Source organism: Coregonus lavaretus (genome assembly GCF_964263955.1).
Source record: "Coregonus lavaretus genome assembly, contig: HAP1_SCAFFOLD_5510, whole genome shotgun sequence".
Classification (NCBI taxonomy): domain Eukaryota; kingdom Metazoa; phylum Chordata; class Actinopteri; order Salmoniformes; family Salmonidae; genus Coregonus; species Coregonus lavaretus.
The window spans coordinates 20,001-39,583 of NW_028162762.1; the positions used below are offsets into that span (position 1 = coordinate 20,001).

Below are 19,583 nucleotides of genomic sequence, written 5' to 3' on the forward strand. Positions count from 1 at the left end.
TTCTACCTACAGCTCTCTCTCTGTGAGAGTGTGTTAGAGAGAGGTTCTACCTACAGCTCTCTCTCTGTGTGGGTGTGTTAGAGAGAGGTTCTACCTACAGCTCTCTCTCTGTGTGAGTGTGAGAGTGTGTTAGAGAGAGGTTCTACCTACAGCTCTCTCTCTGTGAGAGTGTGTTAGAGAGAGGTTCTACCTACAGCTCTCTCTCTGTGTGAGTGTGAGAGTGTGTTAGAGAGAGGTTCTACCTACAGCTCTCTCTCTGTGTGTGAGTGTGAGAGTGTGTTAGAGAGAGGTTCTACCTACAGCTCTCTCTCTGTGTGAGAGTGTGTTAGAGAGAGGTTCTACCTACAGCTCTCTCTCTGTGTGAGTGTGAGAGTGTGTTAGAGAGAGGTTCTACCTACAGCTCTCTCTCTGTGAGAGTGTGTTAGAGAGAGGTTCTACCTACAGCTCTCTCTCTGTGTGAGTGTGAGAGTGTGTTAGAGAGAGGTTCTACCTACAGCTCTCTCTCTGTGTGAGTGTGTTAGAGAGAGGTTCTACCTACAGCTCTCCAGTTGCATCTTGCAGAGCTGTGTGTCCATGGGGAACAGAGTGAGGTCCAGAGGGCAGGACAGAGTCACTGACAACCTGAACACACAACAGACAGAGTCACTGACAACCTGAACACACAACAGACAGAGTCACTGACAACCTGAACACACAACAGACAGAGTCACTGACAACCTGAACACACAACAGACAGAGTCACTGACAACCTGAACACACAACAGACAATCACTGACAACCTGAACACACAACAGACAGAGTCACTGGCAACCTGAACACAAAACAGACAGAGTCACTGACAACCTGAACACACAACAGACAGAGTCACTGACAACCTGAACACACAACAGACAATCACTGGCAACCTGAACACACAACAGACAATCACTGACAACCTGAACACAAAACAGACAGAGTCACTGACAACCTGAACACACAACAGACAATCACTGACAACCTGAACACACAACATACAATCACTGACAACCTGAACACACAACAGACAGAGTCACTGACAACCTGAACACACAACAGACAATCACTGACAACCTGAACACACAACAGACAATCACTGACAACCTGAACACACAACAGACAGAGTCACTGACAACCTGAACACACAACAGACAGAGTCACTGACAACCTGAACACACAACAGACAGAGTCACTGACAACCTGAACACACAACAGACAGAGTCACTGACAACCTGAACACACAACAGACAGAGTCACTGACAACCTGAACACACAACAGACAATCACTGACAACCTGAACACACAACAGACAGAGTCACTGGCAACCTGAACACAAAACAGACAGAGTCACTGACAACCTGAACACACAACAGACAGAGTCACTGACAACCTGAACACACAACAGACAATCACTGGCAACCTGAACACACAACAGACAATCACTGACAACCTGAACACAAAACAGACAGAGTCACTGACAACCTGAACACACAACAGACAATCACTGACAACCTGAACACACAACATACAATCACTGACAACCTGAACACACAACAGACAGAGTCACTGACAACCTGAACACACAACAGACAATCACTGACAACCTGAACACACAACAGACAATCACTGACAACCTGAACACACAACAGACAGAGTCACTGACAACCTGAACACACAACAGACAGAGTCACTGACAACCTGAACACACAACAGACAATCACTGGCAACCTGAACACACAACAGACAATCACTGACAACCTGAACACACAACATACAATCACTGACAACCTGAACACACAACAGACAATCACTGACAACCTGAACACACAACAGACAATCACTGACAACCTGAACAAACAACAGACAATCACTGACAACCTGAACACACAACAGACAATCACTGACAACCTGAACACACAACAGACAATCACTGACAACCTGAACACACAACAGACAGAGTCACTGACAACCTGAACACACAACAGACAATCACTGACAACCTGAACACACAACAGACAGAGTCACTGACAACCTGAACACACAACAGACAATCACTGACAACCTGAACACACAACAGACAGAGTCACTGACAACCTGAACAAACAACAGACAATCACTGACAACCTGAACACACAACAGACAGAGTCACTGACAACCTGAACACACAACAGACAATCACTGACAACCTGAACACACAACAGACAATCACTGGGCACACATAGGCATCCACCCTGGCAGACAGACAGACAAAAAGGCAGACAGACAAAAAGGCAGCCAGCCAGGCAGGCAGACAGGCAGGCAGACAGAGTCAGGCAGGCAGGCAGGCAGACAGTAGTGATGTGCAGTTCGCGAACTATTCATTATTTTTGAACAACTCTTTTTACTGACTCGAGAGTCATGATTTGTTCTTTTTTAATGACTATTTTTAGTGACTCGAGAGTAATGATTTGTTCTTTTTTAACAACTATTTTTACTGACTCGAGAGTCATGATTCGTTCTTTTTTAATTACTCTTTTTACTGACTCGAGAGTCATGATTCGTTTTCCAAGTCACTCAGTCATTTTAGTCATTCATTTGAACTGCTGGCTGCCCTCCAAGACACATACAGCACCTGATGTCACAGGAAGGCCCAAAAAATCATCAAGGACATTAACCACCCGAGCCAATGCCTGTTCACCCCCCTATCATCCAGAAGGCGAGGTCAGTACAGGTGCATCAAAGCTGGGACCGAGAGAATGAAAAACAGCTTCTATCTCAAGGCCATCAGACTGTTAAACAGCCATCACTAGCACATTAGAGGCTGCTGCTGCCTATTGAAATCACTGGCCACTTTAAGAAATGGAACACTAGTCACTTTAATAATGTTTCCATATCTTGCACTACTCATCTCATATGTATATACTGCATTCTATTCTATAATATTCTACTGTATCTTAGTCCATGCCTCTCTGTCATTGCTTGTCCATATATGTATATACTGTATTCTATTCTATAATATTCTACTGTATCTTAGTCCATGCCGCTCTGTCATTGCTTGTCCATATCTGTATATATTCTACTGTATCTTAGTCCATGACGTTCTGCCATTGCTTGTCCATATATGTATATACTGTATTCTATTCTATAATATTCTACTGTATCTTAGTCCATGCCGCTCTGTCATTGCTTGTCCATATCTGTATATATTCTACTGTATCTTAGTCCATGCCGCTCTGTCATTGCTTGTCCATATATGTATATATTCTACTGTATCTTAGTCCATGCCTCTCTGTCATTGCTTGTCCATATCTGTATATATTCTTAAATTCCATTCCTTACTAGATTTGTGTGTATTAGATATATGTTGTGAAATTGTTAGATATTACTTGTTAGATATTACTGCACTGTCGGAGCTAGAAGCACAAGCATTTCACTACACCCGCAATAACATCTGCTAAACACGTGTGTGTGACAAATAACATTTGATTTTATTTGCAATGAGTCCTACAGCAGGATTAACACCACCAGCTCAGAGACTCTGGAGATACAGAGTCAATGAGTCCTACAGCAGGATTAACACCACCAGCTCAGAGACTCTGGAGATACAGAGGCAATGAGTCCTACAGCAGGATTAACACCACCAGCTCAGAGACTCTGGAGATACAGAGGCAATGAGTCCTACAGCAGGATTAACACCACCAGCTCAGAGACTCTGGAGATACAGAGTCAATGAGTCCTACAGCAGGATTAACACCACCAGCTCAGAGACTCTGGAGATACAGAGTCAATGAGTCCTACAGCAGGATTAACACCACCAGCTCAGAGACTCTGGAGATACAGAGGCAATGAGTCCTACAGCAGGATTAACACCACCAGCTCGGAGACTGGAGATACAGAGTCAATGAGTCCTACAGCAGGATTAACACCACCAGCTCAGACACTCTGGAGATACAGAGTCAATGAGTCCTACAGCAGGATTAACACCACCAGCTCAGAGACTGGAGATACAGAGGCAATGAGTCCTACAGCAGGATTAACACCACCAGCTCAGAGACTCTGGAGATACAGAGTCAATGAGTCCTACAGCAGGATTAACACCACCAGCTCAGAGACTCTGGAGATACAGAGTCAATGAGTCCTTCAGCAGGATTAACACCACCAGCTCAGAGACTCTGGAGATACAGAGGCAATGAGTCCTACAGCAGGATTAACACCACCAGCTCAGAGACTCTGGAGATACAGAGGCAATGAGTCCTACAGCAGGATTAACACCACCAGCTCAGAGACTCTGGAGATACAGAGGCAATGAGTCCTACAGCAGGATTAACACCACCAGCTCAGAGACTCTGGAGATACAGAGTCAATGAGTCCTACAGCAGGATTAACACCACCAGCTCAGAGACTGGAGATACAGAGGCAATGAGTCCTACAGCAGGATTAACACCACCAGCTCAGAGACTCTGGAGATACAGAGGCAATGAGTCCTACAGCAGGATTAACACCACCAGCTCAGAGACTCTGGAGATACAGAGGCAATGAGTCCTACAGCAGGATTAACACCACCAGCTCAGAGACTCTGGAGATACAGAGGCAATGAGTCCTACAGCAGGATTAACACCACCAGCTCAGAGACTCTGGGGATACAGAGTCAATGAGTCCTACAGCAGGATTAACACCACCAGCTCAGAGACTCTGGAGATACAGAGTCAATGAGTCCTACAGCAGGATTAACACCACCAGCTCAGAGACTGGAGATACAGAGGCAATGAGTCCTACAGCAGGATTAACACCACCAGCTCAGAGACTCTGGAGATACAGAGTCAATGAGTCCTACAGCAGGATTAACACCACCAGCTCAGAGACTCTGGAGATACAGAGTCAATGAGTCCTATAGCAGGATTAACACCACCAGCTCAGAGACTCTGGAGATACAGAGGCAATGAGTCCTACAGCAGGATTAACACCACCAGCTCAGAGACTCTGGAGATACAGAGGCAATGAGTCCTACAGCAGGATTAACACCACCAGCTCAGAGACTCTGGAGATACAGAGGCAATGAGTCCTACAGCAGGATTAACACCACCAGCTCAGAGACTCTGGAGATACAGAGGCAATGAGTCCTACAGCAGGATTAACACCACCAGCTCAGAGACTCTGGAGATACAGAGTCAATGAGTCCTACAGCAGGATTAACACCACCAGCTCAGAGACTGGAGATACAGAGTCAATGAGTCCTACAGCAGGATTAACACCACCAGCTCAGAGACTCTGGAGATACAGAGTCAATGAGTCCTACAGCAGGATTAACACCACCAGCTCAGAGACTGGAGATACAGAGTCAATGAGTCCTACAGCAGGATTAACACCACCAGCTCAGAGACTCTGGAGATACAGAGTCAATGAGTCCTACAGCAGGATTAACACCACCAGCTCAGAGACTCTGGAGATACAGAGTCAATGAGTCCTACAGCAGGATTAACACCACCAGCTCAGAGACTCTGGAGATACAGAGGCAATGAGTCCTACAGCAGGATTAACACCACCAGCTCAGAGACTGGAGATACAGAGTCAATGAGTCCTACAGCAGGATTAACACCACCAGCTCAGAGACTCTGGAGATACAGAGTCAATGAGTCCTACAGCAGGATTAACACCACCAGCTCAGAGACTCTGGAGATACAGAGGCAATGAGTCCTACAGCAGGATTAACACCACCAGCTCAGAGACTCTGGAGATACAGAGTCAATGAGTCCTACAGCAGGATTAACACCACCAGCTCAGAGACTGGAGATACAGAGGCAATGAGTCCTACAGCAGGATTAACACCACCAGCTCAGAGACTCTGGAGATACAGAGTCAATGAGTCCTACAGCAGGATTAACACCACCAGCTCAGAGACTCTGGAGATACAGAGTCAATGAGTCCTACAGCAGGATTAACACCACCAGCTCAGAGACTCTGGAGATACAGAGTCAATCAGTCCTACAGCAGGATTAACACCACCAGCTCAGAGACTGGAGATACAGAGGCAATGAGTCCTACAGCAGGATTAACACCACCAGCTCAGAGACTCTGGAGATACAGAGTCAATGAGTCCTACAGCAGGATTAACACCACCAGCTCAGAGACTCTGGAGATACAGAGTCAATGAGTCCTACAGCAGGATTAACACCACCAGCTCAGAGACTCTGGAGATACAGAGTCAATGAGTCCTACAGCAGGATTAACACCACCAGCTCAGAGACTCTGGAGATACAGAGTCAATGAGTCCTACAGCAGGATTAACACCACCAGCTCAGAGACTCTGGAGATACAGAGGCAATGAGTCCTACAGCAGGATTAACACCACCAGCTCAGAGACTCTGGAGATACAGAGTCAATGAGTCCTACAGCAGGATTAACACCACCAGCTCAGAGACTCTGGAGATACAGAGTCAATGAGTCCTACAGCAGGATTAACACCACCAGCTCAGAGACTCTGGAGATACAGAGTCAATGAATCCTACAGCAGGATTAACACCACCAGCTCAGAGACTCTGGAGATACAGAGTCAATGAGTACTACAGCAGGATTAACACCACCAGTTCAGAGACTGGAGATACAGAGTCAATGAGTCCTACAGCAGGATTAACACCACCAGCTCAGAGACTCTGGAGATACAGAGTCAATGAGTCCTACAGCAGGATTAACACCACCAGCTCAGAGACTGGAGATACAGAGTCAATGAGTCCTACAGCAGGATTAACACCACCAGCTCAGAGACTCTGGAGATACAGAGGCAATGAGTCCTACAGCAGGATTAACACCACCAGCTCAGAGACTGGAGATACAGAGTCAATGAGTCCTACAGCAGGATTAACACCACCAGCTCAGAGACTGGAGATACAGAGTCAATGAGTGCTACAGCAGGATTAACACCACCAGCTCAGAGACTCTGGAGATACAGAGGCAATGAGTCCTACAGCAGGATTAACACCACCAGCTCAGAGACTGGAGATACAGAGGCAATGAGTCCTACAGCAGGATTAACACCACCAGCTCAGATACTCTGGAGATACAGAGTCAATGAGTCCTACAGCAGGATTAACACCACCAGCTCAGAGACTCTGGAGATACAGAGTCAATGAGTCCTACAGCAGGATTAACACCACCAGCTCAGAGACTGGAGATACAGAGGCAATGAGTCCTACAGCAGGATTAACACCACCAGCTCAGAGACTCTGGAGATACAGAGGCAATGAGTCCTACAGCAGGATTAACACCACCAGCTCAGAGACTGGAGATACAGAGGCAATGAGTCCTACAGCAGGATTAACACCACCAGCTCAGAGACTCTGGAGATACAGAGGCAATGAGTCCTACAGCAGGATTAACACCACCAGCTCAGAGACTGGAGATACAGAGGCAATGAGTCCTACAGCAGGATTAACACCACCAGCTCAGAGACTCTGGAGATACAGAGGCAATGAGTCCTACAGCAGGATTAACACCACCAGCTCAGAGACTCTGGAGATACAGAGTCAATGAGTCCTACAGCAGGATTAACACCACCAGCTCAGAGACTCTGGAGATACAGAGGCAATGAGTCCTACAGCAGGATTAACACCACCAGCTCAGAGACTCTGGAGATACAGAGGCAATGAGTCCTACAGCAGGATTAACACCACCAGCTCAGAGACTCTGGAGATACAGAGTCAATGAGTCCTACAGCAGGATTAACACCACCAGCTCAGAGACTCTGGAGATACAGAGTCAATGAGGCCTACAGCAGGATTAACACCACCAGCTCAGAGACTGGAGATACAGAGGCAATGAGTCCTACAGCAGGATTAACACCACCAGCTCAGAGACTGGAGATACAGAGGCAATGAGTCCTACAGCAGGATTAACACCACCAGCTCAGAGACTCTGGAGATACAGAGGCAATGAGTCCTACAGCAGGATTAACACCACCAGCTCAGAGACTGGAGATACAGAGGCAATGAGTCCTACAGCAGGATTAACACCACCAGCTCAGAGACTGGAGATACAGAGGCAATGAGTCCTACAGCAGGATTAACACCACCAGCTCAGAGACTCTGGAGATACAGAGGCAATGAGTCCTACAGCAGGATTAACACCACCAGCTCAGAGACTCTGGAGATACAGAGTCAATGAGTCCTACAGCAGGATTAACACCACCAGCTCAGAGACTCTGGAGATACAGAGTCAATGAGTCCTACAGCAGGATTAACACCACCAGCTCAGAGACTCTGGAGATACAGAGGCAATGAGTCCTACAGCAGGATTAACACCACCAGCTCAGAGACTCTGGAGATACAGAGGCAATGAGTCCTACAGCAGGATTAACACCACCAGCTCAGAGACTCTGGAGATACAGAGGCAATGAGTCCTACAGCAGGATTAACACCACCAGCTCAGAGACTCTGGAGATACAGAGTCAATGAGTACTACAGCAGGATTAACACCACCAGCTCAGAGACTCTGGAGATACAGAGTCAATGAGGCCTACAGCAGGATTAACACCACCAGCTCAGAGACTGGAGATACAGAGGCAATGAGTCCTACAGCAGGATTAACACCACCAGCTCAGAGACTGGAGATACAGAGGCAATGAGTCCTACAGCAGGATTAACACCACCAGCTCAGAGACTCTGGAGATACAGAGGCAATGAGTCCTACAGCAGGATTAACACCACCAGCTCAGAGACTGGAGATACAGAGGCAATGAGTCCTACAGCAGGATTAACACCACCAGCTCAGAGACTGGAGATACAGAGGCAATGAGTCCTACAGCAGGATTAACACCACCAGCTCAGAGACTCTGGAGATACAGAGGCAATGAGTCCTACAGCAGGATTAACACCACCAGCTCAGAGACTCTGGAGATACAGAGTCAATGAGTCCTACAGCAGGATTAACACCACCAGCTCAGAGACTCTGGAGATACAGAGTCAATGAGTCCTACAGCAGGATTAACACCACCAGCTCAGAGACTCTGGAGATACAGAGGCAATGAGTCCTACAGCAGGATTAACACCACCAGCTCAGAGACTGGAGATACAGAGTCAATGAGTCCTACAGCAGGATTAACACCACCAGCTCAGAGACTCTGGAGATACAGAGGCAATGAGTCCTACAGCAGGATTAACACCACCAGCTCAGAGACTGGAGATACAGAGGCAATGAGTCCTACAGCAGGATTAACACCACCAGCTCAGATACTCTGGAGATACAGAGTCAATGAGTCCTACAGCAGGATTAACACCACCAGCTCAGAGACTCTGGAGATACAGAGTCAATGAGTCCTACAGCAGGATTAACACCACCAGCTCAGAGACTGGAGATACAGAGGCAATGAGTCCTACAGCAGGATTAACACCACCAGCTCAGAGACTCTGGAGATACAGAGGCAATGAGTCCTACAGCAGGATTAACACCACCAGCTCAGAGACTCTGGAGATACAGAGTCAATGAGTCCTACAGCAGGATTAACACCACCAGCTCAGAGACTCTGGAGATACAGAGGCAATGAGTCCTACAGCAGGATTAACACCACCAGCTCAGAGACTCTGGAGATACAGAGGCAATGAGTCCTACAGCAGGATTAACACCACCAGCTCAGAGACTCTGGAGATACAGAGGCAATGAGTCCTACAGCAGGATTAACACCACCAGCTCAGAGACTCTGGAGATACAGAGTCAATGAGTACTACAGCAGGATTAACACCACCAGTTCAGAGACTGGAGATACAGAGTCAATGAGTCCTACAGCAGGATTAACACCACCAGCTCAGAGACTCTGGAGATACAGAGTCAATGAGTCCTACAGCAGGATTAACACCACCAGCTCAGAGACTGGAGATACAGAGTCAATGAGTCCTACAGCAGGATTAACACCACCAGCTCAGAGACTCTGGAGATACAGAGGCAATGAGTCCTACAGCAGGATTAACACCACCAGCTCAGAGACTGGAGATACAGAGTCAATGAGTCCTACAGCAGGATTAACACCACCAGCTCAGAGACTGGAGATACAGAGTCAATGAGTGCTACAGCAGGATTAACACCACCAGCTCAGAGACTCTGGAGATACAGAGGCAATGAGTCCTACAGCAGGATTAACACCACCAGCTCAGAGACTGGAGATACAGAGGCAATGAGTCCTACAGCAGGATTAACACCACCAGCTCAGATACTCTGGAGATACAGAGTCAATGAGTCCTACAGCAGGATTAACACCACCAGCTCAGAGACTCTGGAGATACAGAGTCAATGAGTCCTACAGCAGGATTAACACCACCAGCTCAGAGACTGGAGATACAGAGGCAATGAGTCCTACAGCAGGATTAACACCACCAGCTCAGAGACTCTGGAGATACAGAGGCAATGAGTCCTACAGCAGGATTAACACCACCAGCTCAGAGACTGGAGATACAGAGGCAATGAGTCCTACAGCAGGATTAACACCACCAGCTCAGAGACTCTGGAGATACAGAGGCAATGAGTCCTACAGCAGGATTAACACCACCAGCTCAGAGACTGGAGATACAGAGGCAATGAGTCCTACAGCAGGATTAACACCACCAGCTCAGAGACTCTGGAGATACAGAGGCAATGAGTCCTACAGCAGGATTAACACCACCAGCTCAGAGACTCTGGAGATGTGCTCCAACCACTAATTGTCTATCATGTGCGTGCAGAAAAATAGATCACGCATAGAGAAGAAAAATAAATGTTATGAATTGATAATTGATCACCTAGTGTAACAGTTAGTGCAATTAATTGATTATTGAATGTTATCGATAGACACAGATTTGTAGATCCAAACCATACACATGCCTCAACACTCAAACTCGAAAACAAATCGTTTGGGGGACTGCTGCAGTTCCAACGATATTGTGCTTATCTTCCTCGCGACAGTCAAGTGTTCCGCCAAGAGTCGTTCATAAACTAGTCTGGTTGGGGCCGCTTCTAGACCTCGTTTCAAAGCTATCAAGAAAGAATTGTATTTGTATGCCTAGCAATCACACATGTATAATGTTGGAAGCACACTTTAATAAGTCTCAGTCACAAACGACATGAGCCCCCCATGGTAACCCTAACCCTAACCCCCCATGGTGACCCTAACCCTAACCCCCCATGGTAACCCTAACCCCCCATGGTAACCCTAACCCTAACCCCCCATGGTGACCCTAACCCTAACCCCCCATGGTAACCCTAACGCTAACCCCCCATGGTAACCCTAACCCCCCATGGTAACCCTAACCCCCCATGGTAACCCTAACCCTAACCCCCCATGGTAACCCTAACCCTAACCCCCCATGGTGACCCTAACCCTAACCCCCCATGGTAACCCTAACCCTAACCCCCCATGGTAACCCTAACCCTAACCCCCCATGGTAACCCTAACCCTAACCCCCCATGGTGACCCTAACCCTAACCCCCCATGGTAACCCTAACCCTAACCCCCCATGGTGACCCTAACCCCCCATGGTGACCCTAACCCTAACCCCCCATGGTAACCCTAACCCTAACCCCCCATGGTGACCCTAACCCTAACCCCCCATGGTGACCCTAACCCTAACCCCCCATGGTAACCCTAACCCCCCATTGTGACCCTAACCCCCCATGGTGACCCTAACCCTAACCCCCCATGGTAACCCTAACCCTAACCCCCCATGGTAACCCTAACCCTAACCCCTCATGGTAACCCTAACCCTAACCCCCCATGGTAACCCTAACCCTAACCCCCCATGGTAACCCTAACCCTAAACCCCCATGGTGACCCTAACCCTAACCCCCATGGTAACCCTAACCCTAACCCCCCATGGTAACCCTAACCCCCCATGGTGACCCTAACCCACCATGGTAACCCTAACCCTAACCCCCCATGGTAACCCTAACCCTAACCCCCCATGGTAACCCTAACCCTAACCCCCCATGGTGACCCTAACCCCCCATGGTAACCCTAACGCTAACCCCCCATGGTAACCCTAACCCTAACCCCCCCATGGTAACCCTAACCCTAACCCCCCATGGTGACCCTAACCCTAACCCCCCATGGTAACCCTAACCCTAACCCCCCATGGTAACCCTAACCCCCCATGGTAACCCTAACCCTAACCCCCCATGGTAACCCTAACCCCCCATGGTAACCCTAACCCTAACCCCCCATGGTAACCCTAACCCCCCATGGTAACCCTAACCCTAACCCCCCATGGTAACCCTAACCCCCCATGGTAACCCTAACCCTAACCCCCCATGGTAACCCTAACCCTAACCCCCCATGGTAACCCTAACCCTAACCCCCCATGGTAACCCTAACCCCCCATGGTAACCCTAACCCCCCATGGTGACCCTAACCCTAACCCCCCCATGGTAACCCTAACCCTAACCCCCCATGGTAACCCTAACCCCCCATGGTAACCCTAACCCTAACCCCCCATGGTAACCCTAACCCTAACCCCCCATGGTAACCCTAACCCTAACCCCCATGGTGACCCTAACCCCCCATGGTGACCCTAACCCTAACCCCCCATGGTAACCCTAACCCTAACCCTAACCCCCCATGGTAACCCTAACCCTAACCCCCCATGGTAACCCTAACCCCCCATGGTAACCCTAACCCTAACCCCCCATGGTAACCCTAACCCTAACCCCCCATGGTGACCCTAACCCTAACCCCCAATGGTAACCCTAACCCCCCATGGTGACCCTAACCCTAACCCCCCATGGTGAACGAGAGGCTTGTAGAAGATTATTATTTTGAGTTTTTAGTTCGTCGTTCGCCGGTAGGGGGTTCTGCGTGCTCTGGACATTACTGAATCAAATAAACAAAATTAGTCTAAATATTTGTTATTTTGACTGAACGAGTTGATAAGATCTCAGTCATTAAAAAGAGTCAAACTTCCTATCACTAGCAAGCAGACAGACAGACAGGCAGACAGGCAGACAGGCAGACAGGCAGACAGGCAGACAGACAGACAGGCAGACAGACAGACAGACAGACAGACAGACAGACAGACAGGCAGACAGGCAGACAGGCAGACAGACAGACAGACAGACAGACAGACAGACAGACAGACAGACAGACAGACAGACCTCATGCTGATGAGAATGTCTCCATTCCTGAAGATAAATAACAGGATGTTGTCTTGCGTGACATCATGAAAGTTGGCATGTTTCTCGTTAGCGAAGAACAGGTCTGGTTTCCATAGACACTGGAATATCTTGGGGTCCACTGTCAGCGCTTCTCCTTTAAAGTCTGCCGGGAGCTTCAGCCTTGGGTCGTTCCACCGCTGACGCAGGAAGATGTTCACACGGTAGTCCTAGCAACAACCAATAATTTGTTAGTACACAGTCAATTAACCCCCTGGAGTCAACGTTCGCTCCCCCATGGAGATCTAATTAGCATAATAATACAAATCCCCCCAAAATCTTTCTGTTTAAGTTAGAGATATGTATTTTTTTTTTAGGGGGTAGATCAGCTTTAATATTGCAGATAGATTGTATATTCCATCAATGTAATTGTCTGCATCACTTCCAATCCCCCATATGTTTTTTTCTCTCGCAAATATATATATATATATATATATATATATATACAGTGGGGAAAAATAGTATTTAGTCAGCCACCAATTGTGCAAGTTCTCCCACTTAAAAAGATGAGAGAGGCCTGTAATTTTCATCATAGGTACACGTCAACTATGACAGACAAATTGAGAAAAGAAAATCCAGAAAATCACATTGTAGGATTTTTAATGAATTTATTTGCAAATTATGGTGGAAAATAAGTATTTGGTCACCTACAAACAAGCAAGATTTCTGGCTCTCACAGACCTGTAACTTCTTCTTTAAGAGGCTCCTCTGTCCTCCACTCGTTACCTGTATTAATGGCACCTGTTTTAACTTGTTATCAGTATAAAAAACACCTGTCCACAACCTCAAACAGTCACACTCCAAACTCCACTATGGCCAAGACCAAAGAGCTGTCAAAGGACACCAGAAACAAAATTGTAGACCTGCACCAGGCTGGGAAGACTGCATCTGCAATAGGTAAGCAGCTTGGTTGAAGAAATCAACTGTGGGAGCAATTATTAGGAAATGGAAGACATACAAGACCACTGATAATCTCCCTCGATATGGGGCTCCACGCAAGATCTCACCCCGTGGGGTCAAAATGATCACAAGAACGGTGAGCAAAAATCCCAGAACCACACGGGGGGACCTAGTGAATGACCTGCAGAGAGCTGGGACCAAAGTAACAAAGCCTACCATCAGTAACACGCTACGCCGCCAGGGACTCAAATCCTGCAGTGCCAGACGTGTCCCCCTGCTTAAGCCAGTACATGTCCAGGCCCATCTGAAGTTTGCTAGAGTGCATTTGGATGATCCAGAAGAGGATTGGGAGAATGCCATATGGTCAGATGAAACCAAAATATAACTTTTTGGTAAAAACTCAACTCGTCGTGTTTGGAGGACAAAGAATGCTGAGTTGCATCCAAAGAACACCATACCTACTGTGAAGCATGGGGGTGGAAACATCATGCTTTGGGGCTGTTTTTCTGCAAAGGGACCAGGACGACTGATCCGTGTAAAGGAAAGAATGAATGGGGCCATGTATCGTGAGATTTTGAGTGAAAACCTCCTTCCATCAGCAAGGGCATTGAAGATGAAACGTGGCTGGGTCTTTCAGCATGACAATGATCCCAAACACACCGCCCGGGCAACGAAGGAGTGGCTTCGTAAGAAGCATTTCAAGGTCCTGGAGTGGCCTAGCCAGTCTCCAGATCTCAACCCCCATAGAAAATCTTTGGAGGGAGTTGAAAGTCTGTGTTGCCCAGCGACAGCCCCAAAACATCACTGCTCTAGAGGAGATCTGCATGGAGGAATGGGCCAAAATACCAGCAACAGTGTGTGAAAACCTTGTGAAGACTTACAGAAAACGTTTGACCTGTGTCATTGCCAACAAAGGGTATATAACAAAGTATTGAGAAACTTTTGTTATTGACCAAATACTTATTTTCCACCATAATTTGCAAATAAATTCATTAATAATCCTACAATGTGATTTTCTGGAGAAAAAAAATCTCATTTAGTTTATATATATACATACACATACCTACACACACATACATATACACATACATACATATAAATACATATACATACATATACATACATATCCTTTTTAAAAATATATTTCCCTTTATTACTTTCCAACCCCACCACCCCTTCCCTAATTGGAGTAAACAGTACCAAAACAAATGATCTAATGATTCTGTCTCTTCGCAGCAAAATCTGCAGAGCTGGGAAGATTGTATCCCCCATATAAATAACATTCTATTGGTAGCAGGGAATTTTATATAATAATTTAAATTGAAAAATTCAAAGTTTTGAATCCGGCGACGTTTTGTGCATCAGTTCATAAACACTATGCCATGGGATCGGTACATTAAATATCTCTTCCCAACTATTTTGCAATCTATATGGGACGGCTGTCAATCCTTTGGTCCTTAAATGAAACTGGTACACTTTTTTATTTATCACAATTTTCTTTAACCAATTATGTTCTTTAATGCAGGGCCAACAGACAAGTTCCTTACTTTTTCCCCCTTCCACTTTCCTCTTCCATAACACTGCAATTATTTGGTTGTAATTTTGGGTAGAGCAGACATTTCTATATGTTTTTGTTAGCTGCATGTGCGACATAACTCCACCAGTCCTACCGATGATATAATTAACGAATGTTATACCTTTAATCAATTAGTATATTTGAGTTTAACCACAATATTTGTTGCATTATTTGTTCTGTCGTTTCTGGAGGATTAAATTGAAATTGCAACCAACTTTCTATGGCTTGTTTAAGAAATCGTGATATTTGGGAGATTATTTCCTTTTCAAATAACTGAAAGTGAGAGGTTGTAATCTGAATAAAGGGAAAAAAGCCATTCTTGAACATTGGGTGAGACAATCTTACTAATTTGCTAGAGAACCAGTTCGGATTTAAGTATAACTTTTGTATGACTGAAGCTTTTAGTGATAGGTCTAATGCTTTAATATTTAATTATTTCTGTCCTCAGAATTCATATTCATTATATAAATAGGCCAGTTTAATTTTGTCTGGCTTGCCGTTCCAAATAAAATGGAAAAAAATGTCTCATATCATTTAAAAAACTGTCCGCTAGGCGTAGGCAAGACCATAAGCAAATAGGTAAACTGGGATACTACTAAAGAATTAATCAGGGTGATTTTTCCACAAATTGACAGGTATTTACCTTTCCATGGTAGCAAGATCTTATCCATTTTTGATAACTTTCTATTAAAATGTATTGGAGTGAGATAATTTATTTCATTTGGGATATGTATTCCGAGTATATCCACATCACCATCAGACCATTTTATTGGTAAACTACATGGTAATGTAAAAACTATTTTTTACGTAATATAGTACATTTATCATAATTTGGTTGTAATCCAGAGAGGTTAGAAAATGTATCTAGATCCTCTATGAGGCTGTGGAGGGATTCTAGTTGTGGATTTAAAAGAAAACATGAATAATCAGCATACAATGACACCTTTGTTTTTAAGCCCTGTATTTCTAATCCTCTGATATTATTATTGGATCTGATTTTAATAGCTAACATCTCGATGGCCATAATAAATAGATATGCCGATAGTGGACAACCTTGTTTCACTCCCTTGACAGTTTAAAACTTTCAGAGAAATAGCCATTATTGACTATTTTACACCTAGGGTTGCTGTACATGATTTAAACCCATTTTATAAGAAATTCTCCAAAATTGAAATGCTCCAGGCATTTATATAAAAACCCCAGTCGTACTTTATCAAATGCCTTTTCAAAGTCTGCTATGAATAGCAGGCCTGGTTTCCCAGATTTTTCATAGTGTTCTATTGTTTCCAGTACTTGCCTTATGTTATCTCCAATGTGTCGTCCATGTAAAGATATCTGTTTTTTTGCTATGTCTCAATCCACCACATCCACATCCATGTCCATGTCCATGTCCATGTCCATGTCCACCAGATGCCTAAGCTTTGCCATACTTGACGCACATGTGCTTTGCTTTCCAACTGGCTAAATGCTAAATGCTAAATGCTAGTTGGAGTCTATGTGTCACTTCCATTTGTACCACTGCATGGTAAAGCAACGCACGAGTTGATATAAATAAATTCAAAAAACTCAGCAATCTACACACAATACCCCATAATGACCAAGCGAAAACAAGTTTCCAGAATTGTTTGCACATAAAAAATAAAAATAAACGTATTTACATACAGTACCAGTCAAAAGTTTGGACACACCTACTCACTCAAGGGTTTTTCTATATTTTTACTATTTTATACATTGTAGAATAATAGTGAAGACAAACAAACTATGAAATAACACATATGGAATCATGTAGTAACCAAAAAAAGTGTTAAATCAAAATCGCTGCAAAAGGTACTTCAACAAAGTACTGCGTGAAGGGTCTGAATAATTACGTAAATGTGATATTTCTTTTTTACATTTGCAAAAAAAATTAAAAACCTGTCTTTGCTTTGTCATTATGGGATATTGTGTGCAGATTGATGAGGGGGAAAACAATTTAATCCATTTTAGAATAAGGCTGTAACGTAACTAAATGTGGAAAAAGTCAAGGGGTCTGAATCCTTTCCCAATGCACTGTGGGGGAGTAGTTGAGTGCCCATTTTAGAATAAGGCTGTAACAAGTGAAGGGGTCTGAATCCTTTCCCAATGCACTGTGGGGGAGTAGTTGAGTGCCCATTTTAGAATAAGGCTGTAACAAGTGAAGGGGTCTGAATCCTTTCCCAATGCACTGTGGGGGAGTAGTTGAGTGCCCATTTTAGAATAAGGCTGTAACAAGTGAAGGGGTCTGAATCCTTTCCCAATGCACTGTGGGGGAGTAGTTGAGTGCCCATTTTAGAATAAGGCTGTAACAAGTGAAGGGGTCTGAATCCTTTCCCAATGCACTGTGGGGGAGTAGTTGAGTGCCCATTTTAGAATAAGGCTGTAACAAGTCAAGGGGTCTGAATCCTTTCCCAATGCACTGTGGGGGAGTAGTTGAGTGCCCATTTCATTTGTTAAATATGGGGGAAATGAAATAATTTCTTGATCTTTCAGATATCTCTCAGATACAGGACAGACACTTCAAAACAAACTTCCTTTTGATTTCTTTTTGGACTATTTGTTTTGCCATTTATGAATGTGTTATTCAATGCGTTTCTACCAACAAGCACGTGGGGATAACAGCCTGAGCTAGAGAGAGATTGAACATGTCCAAAAACACAACAGCTAGCTGTTCTAGCTTTTTTGCTGTTTATGAATGTGTTATTCAATGTTTTTTATGGGTTATAGTAGTAATCCATAAAGTAATTTATGGGTTATAGTAGTATTCCAAGTAAAATAGCTAAATGATTCATGGTATGACCATCTTAAAACAATTCCATATGTTAGTTTAGTAACTCCCCCAACAGCTTAGACTTTAAGAGGTTAAATGAACCATACAACTGTCCCCAGTCACCTTGCTGTGTTTTTATGCAGCATCTCTCTCCTTCAGTTTCCCGAAAAGGCTGCCATCAATCCAAATGTTTTGAAAGACACCATCGGTATCACATCATCTATGCACTTTTTAAAGAATCCGGTGACTGAGTCGGCGTATTCATTGATGTTAACCCCAGAGGCACCCCTGAACATATTCCACGAGATCAAAACAGTCTTGGAGCATGGATTCTGATTGGTCAGTCCAACGTTGTACAGACCGTACCACCGGAACTTCCCTCTTGACTCTGTTTGTAGGCGGGGGGGGAGCTAAATGGAGTCGTGGTCAGATTTGCCAAAAGTAGGATGGGAGAGGGCCTTATACCCGTTTTGAAAAGGTGTGTAGCAGTGGTCAAGTGTAGAATTTTGGCGAGTTGGACAGTCAATGTGTTGAAAGTAATTGGGGAGCACGGACCTCAAATTACTTTTGTTAAAGTCCTCTGCGACAATGAACGCTGCCTCTGGGTACACGGTCTCCAGATGATACAAGTTGAATATGCAAGTGTGTGTTGGTAGCATACAGGCTAATGCTGATAGCATACAGGCTAATGGTGGTAGCATACAGGCTAATGGTGGTAGCATACAGGCTAATGGTGATAGCATACAGGCTAATGGTGGTAGCGTACAGGCTAATGCTGATAGCATACAGGCTAATGGTGGTAGCATACAGGCTAATGGTGGTAGCATACAGGCTAATGGTGGTAGCATACAGGCTAATGGTGGTAGCGTACAGGCTAATGGTGGTAGCATACAGGCTAATGTTAATAGCATACAGGCTAATGTTAAAAGCATATAGGCTAATGTTGATAACGTACAGGCGAATGTTGGTAGCATTGTTAGCATACATAGGTTTTAGCATTAGTAACTCTGCTCACCATGTTGGTTTCCTGGATGGAGCCGAAGCTGTTGATGAACATATTAATCTTGTCTTCCACCGGAACACCTAAAACACACACACACACACAATTACATAAAGTCAACATAAACACCCCAATGCCAGTTTGATTCCAGTGTGTGTGTCTTTGTG

At 45.1% G+C, this 19,583-nt stretch overlaps 1 protein-coding gene across 1 annotated transcript in view; it reads right to left on the minus strand.

The window, feature by feature from the left end:
* LOC311118900 (glycine receptor subunit beta-like) overlaps nt 1–19,499 on the minus strand; it is a gene marked incomplete at both ends in the record, with an annotated part of 33,747 nt that extends 14,248 nt beyond the window's left edge. Inside the window, 3 exons of the mRNA XM_084193665.1 lie at nt 539–621; nt 13,099–13,325; nt 19,432–19,499. Coding sequence (XP_084049791.1) covers nt 539–621; nt 13,099–13,325; nt 19,432–19,499 — 378 coding nt within the window. The remainder of the gene's footprint in view (nt 1–538; nt 622–13,098; nt 13,326–19,431) is intronic.
* Between the last annotated feature and the right edge of the window lie 84 nt (nt 19,500–19,583).